General features: G+C 42.1%; 1 protein-coding gene across 3 annotated transcripts in view; it reads right to left on the bottom strand.

The window, feature by feature from the left end:
• Positions 1-14,079, bottom strand: part of AP3M1 (adaptor related protein complex 3 subunit mu 1) — a 99,721-nt gene that overhangs the window by 32,846 nt on the left and 52,796 nt on the right. For all 3 annotated transcript variants that reach the window (XM_033941772.1, XM_033941771.1, XM_033941770.1), the window contains exon 4: positions 9,372-9,509. In XM_033941772.1, coding sequence (XP_033797663.1) covers positions 9,372-9,509 — 138 coding nt within the window. The remainder of the gene's footprint in view (positions 1-9,371; positions 9,510-14,079) is intronic.

Here is a 14,079-nt window from a genome sequence, read left to right as displayed (position 1 = left end):
TGATCTACCAACAATAAAATTTTAAAAAAAACCCCACAAAGCACACTATGGGGGGAAGGGGAGGAATCAAGATGGCGTCGGAGTGAGTCGAGCTATCAAGTGGCTCCTGCTCTGTTCGGCATTTTTTTCAATTTTTCAACTTTTTCTTATAGAATTTACCTGCTATGCCCAAGCGCAGGGGTAAGCAGAGGAGTGTGCTTCCTGCCTCCTCTTCCACTTCACTGACTCGGCAAGCGGCAATAACATCTTATGTTGTCCCAGTTGGAGAGGGTGCATCCGCAGACCGAGGAGGGCAGACCTCGGTCCTGGAAGGCGACGTTTCGCTTAGCCCCTTTGGGCCCGGAGTTCCTCCGCGTCCCGGGATGATGTCGGGGACGCCCTCAGACGCACAGGAAGCGCCGGAATTGATGTCTCCGGCGGCGCTGCAGGTCTCACCCCTGACCCCGGATGGAAACCACAGCTTGCTGACTTCCTTACAGTCAGCATCGCAAACCGGAGGACCTGAAAGTCAGCGGGAAGCGGGGAAGGTGGAGATGGATCCTATGGTGGAGTCCCCCGGAATAGCTACCCCCGCTCCCCTGATTAAACCAGCGGTGATCGACATGGAGGCATTATGGAGCGCTATGGAGACTACATAAGGTATGCTCCCAAATTGTACTTTCTACACAAAATACTAATAGTAAATTTAAAACTTTTGAAGAGAAACTCCAGCAACAGTCTCTTAGAATGGACAAATTGGAGAAATCTGTGGCAGATGGGAAAATTACCACTAATTTACAACTTAAGGATAAAGTTTTACTTGCTAGGAAAATTGAAAATTTGGAAAATGCTAATAGGAACTTGAATTTGAGACTTTTAAACTTTCCTGTTTCCAAGTTTCAATCTCCTAGGGATCTATTTCATTCCTTTTTGAACACTGTTTTGAAATTTCCTGAAAATAACATGCCACCATTACAAAAGATATATTACCTAAATTTACCAAAGGAAGATAAAGATAAAGGGAACGCCATACCGGGAGAATTGGATCTCACTGGTATGCTGGAGACATCGCAAGAAGATTTATTGCCTAGAGCCACTTTATTGGTAACTTTTGTCTTTCTTCAAGATAAAGAAGCAATTCTTCGTTTATTCTATAGGACTGAAAAGGTGGAATTTCATGGATTCAAAATTTCTATATTTCCTGATGTATCTAGGTGGACACAAGCCATACGTAAGAAGTTCTTGGCTTGTCGTCAGTCTGTTTTGAGTTTAGGGGCAACTTTTCAATTACGTTTCCCCTGTAAATGTTGCATCACTTATCAGAGTAATAGATATATTTTTTATGAACCTGATCAACTGCAGTTTTTTCTTGAAGGTAAAGTAACCACAAGAATTCCAGATACCTCCATCGAATCAACCCAGTAGGCCATTAGTTAAATAACTCCAACTGCACTCTGTTATTTGTATTGTATTAATTTAGTTTATTTCTTGAAACCAACTACCCTTGGAAGTGATTGATTCCTTCTCCCCCCAGATTGTGGACTTTATTCATAGTTACTATGTGGCATTATTTCATAATTAATATTTGTTTTTCTTATTGGATTGTTATATTTCCTTCAAGTACTGATTGACATGTTAAATTGTAAAAGTATAAATAATAAATTAAAAAAAAACAACAAAAAACAAAGCACACTATGCATAGAAAATGTTAATTATCATTCCTATTCCAGGGTTTTTCAAAGAGGTCAAAGCAGATGACTCTATGCACTATCACATCAGTAACAACCATACAAAAATAGACAAATATACCCCCTCCCTTTTTACTAAACCACAATAGCAGTTTTTAGTGCAGGGAGCTGCGCTGAATGCCCAGCGCTGCTTTCGACGCTCATAGGCTCTCTGCGCTAAAAACCTTTATTGCGGTTTAGTAAAAGGGGACCTTAGTGTAAAATATAGACAGCATATATAAATTCTCAAAACAGACACATTTTGATCACTAAATTGAAAATAAAATCATTTTTCCTACCTTGTCTGGTGATTTCATGAGTCTCTGGTTGCACTTTCTTCTTCTGACTGTGCATCCAATCTTTCTTCCCTTCTTTTAGCCTGTATGCTTCCTCTCCTCCAGACCACATTCCCTCCCCCAACTTTTCCTTCCTCTCTCCCTGCCCTTTCTTTCTCTCTGCCTCCCTTTCTTTTTTTTCTGTTTCTCTTCTTTCCTTCTGTCTCCCTGCCTGCCCTTTTTCTTTCTTTCTTCCTGCCCTCCCCCAAGCCACTGCCACTGCCATCGGGGACCAGGACCCAAACCGCCACCAATAACAGGCCCCAAACCGCTACCAATAACAGGCCTGAAAGCCGACACCGCCTCAAGCTCTCCCTGCTTCGGCCGGCCAGCATTCCTCTCCCCGAAGTCAATTCTGCCGTCGGGGAGAGGAAGGCTGATCGGCCCAAGATCGCGATCGACCTATTGGGGGAAATGCTGCCGGGTCCTGCCTTCGCGGAAACAGAAAGTAGGCAGGACCCAGCAGCAAGAAGAGCAAATGCTTCACTAAACTGTCTCCCGCCTTAGCCCGTAGCGAACGCTTGCTTCAGGGCTCTCAACATGTGCGTGCCGACCTTCCTTTCCCCCCCCCCCCGGACATAACTTCCGGTTTCAGAGGGAAGCCAGCACGCACACGTTAGAGCCCTGGAGCATAAGTTCGCTACGGGCTGAAATCTCCAAGCCGGGGTTTTTTTTTTTTTTAATGTTCAGCAGCGGTGGCAGCAGCAGATGATAGCCGGGCACTTGTCTATATTAGCAAGGCCCTAGGGAGAACACTGCTGCCACCACCACCATCACCTTGGTGAACATGCAGGGTGCTGTTGCCAACCCAACGGGAAGTGCTGAGAACTGATAATGTCTCTCCAGCACATGGAATCTCATGAATTTACTATGCTCTGCAAATATAGGAATGTGCAGGTAGGCTTCCGTCAATCTAGGGAAGCTAGACATTCCCCCAGAGCTACCGCTGCAATAACTGACCGGATGGATTCATGCGAAATCATGAAACCTTCAGAGCCTTGTTGACATGTGTAAGATCCAGATTGGATCTCCAATCTTTTGAGCCTTTTTTGGGCACTATGAAGTATCTGCCCAAGCCTGATTCCTCGGGCGGCACTGGTCCTATGGCCTGAATTTATACAAGTCTCTAATCTGCATGACTTTTCTAGGCACCCCATCGGGGAGTCCACAAAACAGTCTGTTAAGGGATGGGACCTCTAGCTTTTACCCTCTGTCACCCCTAGGCACCTAACCAGCTTGGTTAGCGGATTAGGCTGTGACAATCTTCTCCCCAGCTTACCCTCTATAGCTTGAGGGTCCCCTTCATGACTTTTATCAAACTAGGCAACTGCCTAACAGTGCAGGTACATATAAATACTATCTCGGAAACAATTCCAAAAGCATCAGAAACCATAAACTTGATGGAACATTGGACGACAAACTTCAAACTCAAGCTCAATACTGAGAAAACAAAATTCTTTGTCACTTCACCGCACCCTCTTGACACCAAAACCCCACTAGACATCAACAAACATAACTACCCCATACAGCCCACCATTAAAATACTGGGTGTAACTCTGGACCAATTCCTCACCATGAAAGATCAGGTGGACTCCATAATCAAAAAGAGTTTTTTCACCCTCTGGAAACTTAAATCCATTAAAGCATACTTTGATAACTCTGTCTTCAGAATCTTGGTACAATCCCTCGTATTAAGTCAACTCGACTACTGTAACATCGTCCACTTATCAATCCCTCAAAAGAATATGCGACGATTGCAGCTAGTGCAAAACACTGCGGTCAGACTAATCTTCGGTCTAAAGAAATTTGATCACGTGATGCCATACTTCAAACAGCTACACTGGTTGCCGATGGAAGCTCGTGTAAAGTTTAAGTTCGCCTGCCTCTGTTTTAAAGTTTTCTACGGTCTAACCCCTAAATACATCACTGACCTATTCTCCTTCTCAGCCAACAAACACAAGAGAAGCTCCCACTCGCACTTCGTTTCTCCCCCGGTTAGAGGATGCAAACTAAAAAAACACCATGAGCATCTTCTCTCACATCAGGCTGCTCTATGGGGTAAAGACCTAGAACAACTCCTATTGCCCACCACTTATGAGATATTCAGGAAACGCCTCAAAACCCACCTATTCCCGAAAGACCTAGACAGCTGACCCACTTCCCTCTTTCCCCTCTCTTGCCCTTTCTCCCAATTGTTCCCCACAACCCTTTAGTTAATTCAACTTGTACGTCAACTCAACTTGTACCCCAATAATCTTTTGTAAACCGCATAGAACTTAACAGTATTGCGGTATATAAACTGTTATTATTATTATTATTATTAAATACAGTAGACTTTCTTTCGACAAACAGACACCCAGTCAGAATGGCTTCAGAACAAAATAAAGATTTATTCAGGTCACTGGCCAAAATAGGTTTTCACACTGTGTTCATGCTCTTGACACATAGCACAGATAATTCTCATGAGTATTGCCAAAACAGTTCACATGCAATACCCAGTTCTGTCTCTGAACAAAATGGAACTTGACCAGACTGCCCCAGTTAGCTTCACTGGGAAGATCAGAAGAGAGTCTAAAAAGTAACACAATAATATAAAGTAAATGCTTCACCAAAATTACTATGCTCTGGTTTGTAAATTCCAGTTTGGGTTTGTTGCTATGCTGGCTTGCATACAATGTGCTTCAGGCAGTCTCTGCCAGCTCTTCTTATCAGCACTTCTCCCACACTCAGGAAGTGCAACGGGAGTGCTTAAGGCTTTTAGCCACAGTCAGGGCAGGATTAATTCTTCTAGGGCTCCTAGGCACACAAGTACACTGGGCCCCCTAGCCATGCCCACGCCCCACCTACACCCCCCTGCCACGCCCCCATTTATTTACCTGTTTTCTTATTTACTTCTTTATTTTCACTTGTATTTCTTTTTTTCTTTTATTATAAAATTCAAAACAAACAACAAAGAATACCATACCAGTGCCAGTGTAGTTTTAGTTCTATGCAAGCCCCAAACATTTCTGAACAAATCCCCCCTTCCTTCCCACCTACTTGCCCAGGACTTTAACTCAGAACCTTTTCCATACATATATAAAAGTGTTCAAATGCATTGTACAGCAGTAATACTATCCGAAACATAAGTCTATATTAATAACAAAGTTTGCAACTCCTCTCAACTGCCTCACTCTATATGTTGTCCAACTTTAACCCATATGTATAAACAACCAAATCTGTAACTCCTCTAGTACGTATGTTTGTTAATTTGTAACAAAACAACAAGGCAAGTGGTCCACCCAAAAAATCCAATGTGGAACAAAAGAAGATCAGCAGACAATAAGGAGATACAAATCAGGTTTATTCAAGGTGCTCCCAGGAACCATGCCTGTTGCATTTCACCAAACAAGGCTGGTCAACGCTAACAGAAAACCATGTCTTTCATACACACAGGACACAGAACCACCCTCACTCAGTATGGAATAAGTAATCACAAACTAAACCCCCCCCCCCCTTTTTTTTTTTTTTTTACAAAAGCACAGAAGAGGTTTTTAGCGCTGGCTGGCGGGCTGAATGTTCTGCGCTGTTCTGATGGTCAAAGGAATTCTATGACCATCGAAGCAGGGCAGAGCATTTGGCATGCAGGCTTGTGCTACAAACTGAAGGAACGGTACAGTTTAGGGGGTAGAGAAACAGTGGTGCATATCCCTCAATACTGAACAAAATATAAAGATAGCAGATGTAAATTTGAAAAAAGAGAAATAACAAATCACTTTACAAATTACCAAATAAAAATAAAACAAAAAATGGAAAATAAGATAATACAATTTTATTGGACTAATACATTTTTGAATTAGCTTTCAGAGATCAAAACCTCTTTCCTTAAGTCAGAAAAGTATGCTGCTGTTACAGTATCCTGTCCTGAACTCAGGAAGAATTTGGTCTCTGAATGTTAATCAAAAATGTATTAAAATTAGTCCAATAAAAGGATCACTATTTCTAAACATTTATCAACACAGCTACAATACTACTTTATCCTAAAACAAAAAAATATTTTTTTTTTCTACCATTGTCATGTGGTTTATGCTTTCCTCATCTTATTGTCATTCTCTTTCTTCCATCCACTGTCTGCCCCTTCCAGAAAATGTCTGCCTCCCTCTGCCATCTCTCCTCCTGCCTCCCCCCCCTCTTTGGTCTGGCATCTATCATCTTCCCTCTGTTCCACTCATGGTCTGACATCTCTCTCCTTCCCTCCCCCCTGTGGTTTTTACCATCTCTCTCTTTTCTCATTTCCTTCACTCAGATCTGATATCTCTGTTTCCTTCCCTGTTCTTTGGTATCTCTCTCTTCCCTTCCCTTCTCTGGTCTTCCTTCTCTATTTTCTGCCTCTGTCTAAATTAAATTCTTTCTTACTATTCAGCCCTCAGTTTCCCTCTTTTCACTGTGTCTACTCACAGCTTGTCACCCCTTTCCTTCATCCCTCCACTATCTCACTAACTCTATCTTCTTCCCCCCCCCATCCAGTATGTGGGAAAGCAGCAGCGGAGGTGAGGGCTGAGCATAAATTCTCCCCACTTCCATCATCTGCCCTGCCCTGCTCCCTTCTTTCTCCCTTCTCCCCACTTCCATCATTTGCCCCCCCATCAACGGACCGATTGGCAATGGACCCTGCCTCCTATCGACAGAAAGTAAGATCAGCAAGCAACGCGGGTGAGAAAGGCAATAGCAACTGTAATTTTGCAAGTGGTGCTCAGCCCAAAGCTTCCCCTCTGACGCAGCTTCCTGTTTCCGCCTGGACACGTCAGAAGATCCTGTAAATCTCTGTCTTGATCCCTGCTAGGAGGAGCCTCATTTCAGAGATCATGAGTACTGTCGAAAGCGCCTAGAATTACAAAAATTAGACTGCTCAAAACCTCTAAAAGTTTGCAGTCTGTTGTCAGGCAGAGATTTCAGCCAGCAATCTGTCACGCTAGCCATCAGATTGACCAGATCTCCCAACCATTACTTGAACCAGAGCATTCTGTGGGCTGAAATTGAATAAGTCGAGACTTTGCTCATGACTCTGATGATGTCGTAGAGAGCATCAGCCACATAATTCACTACAGCTAGCATCAGTTGGGGCAAAGGCTCACCCTCTACCAGGGAAAGCCCACACATCTTTGTATGAAAAGCTAGTGCCACAAAAGAGGCTGATGCAGCTGCTTTGATCCCTAAGGCCAAAGCGTCGAACTGCCATTTTAAAATCACATCCACTCTGTGATTTTGTGTATTCTTTAATACTATGCCTCCCTCACTTGGCAGGGACGTATGCTTGGTTACCTGAGCTACTAAGGAATCCACCCTTAAGCTGAGCGAACACAGGTTGCCATCCCTGTGCCATAAGATACAACCTATTCATTGTTCTGGCTACGTTTATAGAGCCCTCAGGAGCATCCAAGTGCTCCATGCCTAAACACTCATATCAGGATGCCAGGGAAAAGACATGGACTATGTTCTCACTCTGCTCAGGATAGAACACTGAGTGGAAGGGGCCTGCTGGGAGTCTCTGTAACTTCAGAGTTCTAATAGCGCCAAAAGCTTGAACAGCTGGCATATTGTGGGATCTTCCCCTTGGTTGAGAGCCACCACTGCTTCTTGCATACTTGCTTCTGTTTGTGACTCACTCTGTGACAGCAAGGGCATGCAGACTGATCCCTTGCCTTCCGAGTCAAAAAAGTCCACAGAATTCTGGTTAGCCTCTACCAATGATGCACCTTAGGAGCCCAAGCTCCCCTGCGTGACCTCTGACTTGCTGCTAGATCTCATATGAGGATCCAGGCTATCCAAATAAGCTTTCCATATCAAATTAACAAATTCAGGAGAAAAGACTTTATTAGGCATCACCGAGTCCCATTTAGATAACTCCAGCTTACATCTCTTCAGCTCTGTGGCTTCCACGCCGTTATGCTTAGGTATGCCACTTTTCTGGGACTCTGGGAGGAATTTTCTCCCAATAGACAGGCCCCCCAAAAGTTCCTCAGCCCTAGAGACCAAAGGGGAGGCTAAGTCTGATGCTCCTGCCCCCCTTCACGTACTGCATGACACGTGGCACAAAGGCGCTCTTCCTGCATCCAACAAGCACAAATCTGGCATGAATTAGGGGTAAAAGAGCCGGGGTAAAAGGGCTCCATCCTTACTATTTCTGAGGCAAAATGAGGTGATTTGAAAGATTTGTAAAACTTTGAAAAATAAAATTGGTACATCCAAGATGACCACCGCAGCAGTGTTTTGGCACAAAAAAACCCCAGAAAACAGGATTTTAGAGGTGGGGGACCCTACAGAATATGGCAAAAACCTTAAAAAATATTTTTTCAGACCCCCCTCCCTCCCCCCGATTTTGCTCATAGGCTGTAACAGCATTATTTACTGTGACATATGGTCTAAAGGTGCTGCGGCTTGCCTCAGCTCTACGCAGTAGCTGGATCTGGGAGAAGAATTCCTGCCTCAATCAGGCAGTCCTCCAAACACCAAGATCTTTGGGCAGCCAGTTGGAATGAAGTCAGACTGATCCTCAACCCCCGTGGAACCACGCATGTGAAGGGGGGGGGAGAGGTGAAATCACAGCTGGCACCCTGAAGTGTCCCATGGCCTGCACTCAAGCTCCTTCAGTTCAGCAGGCAAACTAAGCTACTAGGGATACGGACCCCAAGCTCCACAGTTTTCTGCAAGCTGGCCAAACAGGTCGCCAATTTGATGGCCTCAGGAAAAGAAGAGAGCACTGCAGCAGAGAGATCCTTTACTTACGCTGAAAGTTAGATGCGGGGACTCGGGAGGAGAGGAGAAATGCTTTTGGTTACGAGCCAGCCAAGAGCCAACAACTATTAAAAAATCAATGTGCTTGCAAGTTGCTGCCGCCACAGATCACACACCAACGTCCTTTCTTCTGATGTAACTTCCGGTTTCGCAAAACCGGAACTTAATTAGATGAAGGACTCCGGCAACTGTGGCAGAGAGAAAGCCCGAACACGAGCGGGTCTCAAGGGGGCCGACCTTGAATCGATTTGAACCAATTCACCCAATCGGTGAATTGATTTGAATCACAAATCAGGCAGCACTAGTTAAGAGATTTAAGCTAAGCCACTTCAAGTTTTTCTTCATTGCATGCATGGAGATTCTGTTTTCCATTAAGAAAAGTCAGGACTATATGGGGCAATAATTGGGACTGGATCAGCCTAAAGAACCTCATCCTCCTTATTAGCATCTTTAATTAAAGCCCAACTCTTGCTCTCCACCACCTTTAAAGAGCAAATACTGCCTTTAAGAGCATTAGTATAATCCTGCTACTTCCTACATTTTTTATATTTCTTACCTGATTTGTCTATAATGGTATCTATTTCTTCAACAATATCAAAATAGGCTTCATTATTTGTGTACTTCACTCCAGCTCTGCGCCAAGGAATATTGGACAGCTGTCCCGTGGGAAGTGTGTCACCCACATTACTACTCCCTTTGAAGAAAGGGGAAATTAGAAGTACATTACATTAGAAATAAACATTTGAAGTGCAACTGTAAATTTCTAGTAAAACAGCTGTTAGGGATATGCATTTTTTAAGTGTGCTTTTGATTCATCAGAGTCTGCAAAAATGTAGCTCATGCTAACTGATTTAATGCATGTTAAAACAAATTTATGCATGTTCATTCAGAGATTAATTATAATTCATGACTGCAAAAAAATAAAAAAAGTGGAAAAGTCTTTAAAATGTCCTAAAATTTTTCCTATGTGTATTCATAGTCAAAACATTAAAAACTGCAGTTTAACAGTAGGAGGAAGAAAAACATTTATCCTTCCATTAAAATTTTTTTACCTGTATTTGAGATATTCAGATGTGTCTACAGATGTTTAACTGTATAATTAAGAATTAAAGATAACTTCATTTATTCTGGGAACCTGAGTAATATCTTGACTTTATGCAAGAAAATTACAGAATTTTCCTAGATCAGCAAATCTGATAAAAGTTAACACAGTCTTTTGTTTTCTTTTCATATATATATATTTTGACAATAAAATATATTCAGATTATAAAATCTCTCTCTTTTTCTGGTCTCTCTGTTAATAAGATTTGCTTATCTTCACATTTTTGTTCATCCAAGTATAGAAAACAATCTCAGTTCTAAAAGTAAATAAAGAAGTGTGCAATTTCAAAACGCTGTTGTTCATCACCACAAAAGCAAAATGCTGAACCCAAAGCTGGATCATGAGGTGGCACTCGTGGGCTGTAGGAGTCGCTATAATGTGTTAATGGAATGGATAGTGTGCAGGACATGGTGCAAGTATTTTGTGGATTTTTTTCTACAAAAACGCCTGCTTTTCATATGGTTCTGGGACTCTAGATACAAGCATATGTGTTAGTTAAGGCCATGCCCAATAGAAGTGTAAGGAAAAGTGGGTGCATGAAAATCTGAATATGGATGTAGCCAAGGCCAGAAAAACACACTATAAATTAATATTAAGGAAAAACATAATAATATTCTCTTTATGAATTTTGCTATTAAGGACCATAGAAGGAATCAGGTAATGCGTAACATACTTCTAGAAGGAGTAATGACTTCATCTTGTTTTCTGTCTTTCTGTCTCTGTTCTCTCTGAGTTTTCCCACCTTGAGCCTCATGGCTCTAATTAATATCAGACCTCTCAGTCTGGCTTGTGGAAGATATAGGGTTTCACATTTTTGAATACAGATAGTTATATGTATCTTATGAATGCAATATACCGTGTTGTGGATGAGTGTGTGTTGGGATCCCATGAGTGATTAGGTGTGTGATATGTGGTATGAATGATGTGTGAATGATTTATATTTAATTTCAAATGTTTTACACATATAAGATGTAAGAAACTTAAAGGGAGCCTAAGAGGCAACATCTGGAAATGGTTAAGTTAGAGCTAGGAACATTGTTACCATGGAAACCCCCTAGAGGCACAGTATAGGAATTCACAGTAAGGGGGGTCTGGATCTTCTGAGTCTATGTGTCAGTGAAACTTGAAACTGTCAGTTTACCAAAGCAAGTGTGTCATCTGACACAGACAAGTGGTTTCATTTCACCTTTTTGAGAATGACAAAAAGTGTATTGGGTATGTAATAATGTTTTATGCATATTTAGAAATTAATGTAAACAAAAATATGATTTGTGAAACTTTTTTTTCTATGTCACAAGGAATTTTCTTTGTTCAAACTTAAGGACAGCCTCTGTTAGCTGATTGGTTGACAAGTGATGATATCATACTGGATAGAAGATATATATTGGTGAACGAAGCATAGGGTGGGATTCGCTGCTAGAAATGCCAGATTTTGGCCTCTGTAAAGACCCCCAATAACGCAAATAACCTTTTGATAATTGTTATGGAAATTAATAAACTCAATAATCTTTTTTGAAACATTTTGCGTCATTTGCCATCGTTCCTGTACACTTTACACACCTAAGAGCAAAGCTAGCTGCTCAACTGGCATCCCAGATGGGACTGTCTCTTTAGAGTGCGCTTGTATCAGATTACCCTGCTTAATCATTATTGAAGTCTGTTTCATTCCAGTTTAAGTATCACCTTTAGTTCATACATGTATCTGGGATTAAGGGGTAACCTGACCAAATTATTGGACGACGTTTTGGGGAAGAGCAAACTATACAGGAAGGACGGACTCCAACTCAGCAGACACGGAACAAGGCTACTTGCAAGCAACATCAAGAGAGAAGTTGAAAAGTTTTTAAACCAGGAAGAAGGGGAAAGCTGACAGTCGACCGAGAGAGTCGATGGTTCGGGAACTGGTATACCCGGAGGAAGATAGAGGGGAAGACTCACCGGATCAAAGGTAAGACAGATCGAAAGGGACACAAGAGGGAAGGAAATGCAAGAAAGGAACAGGCCGCAAACTCAAGTGTATGTACACGAATGCAAGGAGCCTAAGGAATAAGATGGGTGAATTAGAAGCTATGGCACAAAAAGATAACGTGGCATTACAGCATTACGGAAACATGGTGGACTGAGGAAAACGTCTGGGACACTGTGCTACCGGGAAACAAACTATACCACAGAGACAGAGTGACTCAAAAAGGTGGGGACATCGCCATATATGTCAAAGAGGAAATTGAATCTACTGGAGAGAACATGCCACAACAGACGGAAAAGTTATAGTCTCTATTGGTCAAAATTTTGGGAACAAATGGACTGGAAATGAAGATCGACATCTATTACCAACCCCCAGGGCAGTCCGAAGAAATTGATGGAGAAATGACAGATGAGATTAAACGCAACTGCAAGGGAGGCAACGCAGTTATCATGGGTGACTTCAACTATCCAGGGATAGACTGGAACCTAGTCACCTCCAGCTGCGCTAGGGAGACCAAGTTCCTGGATGCTGTAGGCGATTGCTTCCTGAAACAACTTGTCAAGGAAAATACAAGAGGAAATGCAATTCTGAACTTAATTCTAAATGGACTATGAGGACCGGCACAAGATGTAGAAGTAGAAGGGACGCTGGGAAACAACGATCACAACATGATCTGCTTCGTCCTGGACGTAGGGGCGAAACATTGGTCAAGAATGACGGCCACGGCACTGAACTTCCGAAAAAGGAATTACGAAGGGATGAGACTCATGGTGGGGAAGAAGATTAAGAGGAGGATAAGCACTGTAAAAACGTTAGAGCAAGCTTGGTCCCTTATTAAGGACACAGTCACCGAGGTGCAAAATCTATATATACCATATATCAACAAGGGATCCAAGAGGAAAAAGAACAAAGAACCAGCGTGGCTCACTGTAGAGGTGAAGGAAGCGATCAAAGCCAAGAAAACTTTGTTTAAGGAATGGAAAAGGTCATGAATGGACGAAAACTGGAATAAGCACAAACATCAACGCAGGTGCCATAAGGCGATAAAAGGGGCCAAAAGAGACTACGAGGAAAAAATAGCCAAGGAGGCAAAAAACTTCAAGCCATTCTTTCGATATATTAAGGGGAAACGACCCGTGAAGGAAGCGGTGGGACTGTTGGATGACCATAGAATAAAGGAAGTGCTAAAGGAAGACAAAGCAATCGCCGACAAACTGAACACATTTTTTGCGTCTGTATTTACTCAAGAGAATATACATAGCATACCAGAACCCATCAGGCTATATGCTGGAAAGGAAGACATTAAACTGACAGGGTTGACGGTCAGTCTAGAAAAGAGGTATGCAGGCAGATTGATAGGCTTAAAAGCAATAAATCCCCGGGACCAGATGGCATCCATCTGAGAGTCATCAAGGAACTGAAAGGGACTATAGCTGAACTGCTTCAACTAATAGCCAATCTGTCGATCAAATCAGGAAAGATTCCGGAAGACTGGAAGGTGGCGAATGTTACGCCGATCTTCAAAAAAGGTTCGATAACTGTGTTTTTTAACTGTTAAAATATTGCATCATATGTCCTTGTTTTATCTTAGATACTTGTTGCAGATAAATCAAGCTATTCACCTAGTGATCATTTGTAAAAGCTCTTATGCTGCTCTAAGTGAAGGTGGGTAAGTCCACAACATGCTCTAGTGTATTTTCCCTTAATGCGCCAAATCTTCAAAGTTCTTTACTAATAGATATGAAATGAAGTTGTTTTTTTTTTTTTGGGGGGGGGGGGGTAGTAAGAAAGCAAAAACACATTCTTATTTGCTCTCAAAACCTTTTTGCCATGTGAGTATAAAGGTATTTATTTTAATATAGGAGTTGATATTCAGTTAGCAGTGGTCAGCATGTTTTTCAGACTGTCACTGGCTTTATTCCTTGATATACAGAAATATCTAAGAAAAAGGACTATTTAAACTAAATAATTAATTTATGGAGCATGTATGGTTGGGCAGACTGGATAGACCATTCAGGTCTTTATCTGCCGTCATTTACTATGTTACTAGGTTGGGCTATGTCACAGAATATTCAGGCATACTTAGACGGCTAAAATATAGCTAGTTAAGTATGATATTCAGCACTTAACCATCCACAATGAGCCACATAAAGATAGGACCACAGAAAACAGTCCTATTTATGGGACTATTTATGC

Source organism: Geotrypetes seraphini, chromosome 4, assembly GCF_902459505.1.
Source record: "Geotrypetes seraphini chromosome 4, aGeoSer1.1, whole genome shotgun sequence".
NCBI classification, from domain to species: Eukaryota; Metazoa; Chordata; class Amphibia; order Gymnophiona; family Dermophiidae; genus Geotrypetes; species Geotrypetes seraphini.
The sequence above is the reverse complement of the archived record's forward strand: the minus strand, read 5'-3'. Positions and strand labels throughout refer to the sequence as shown.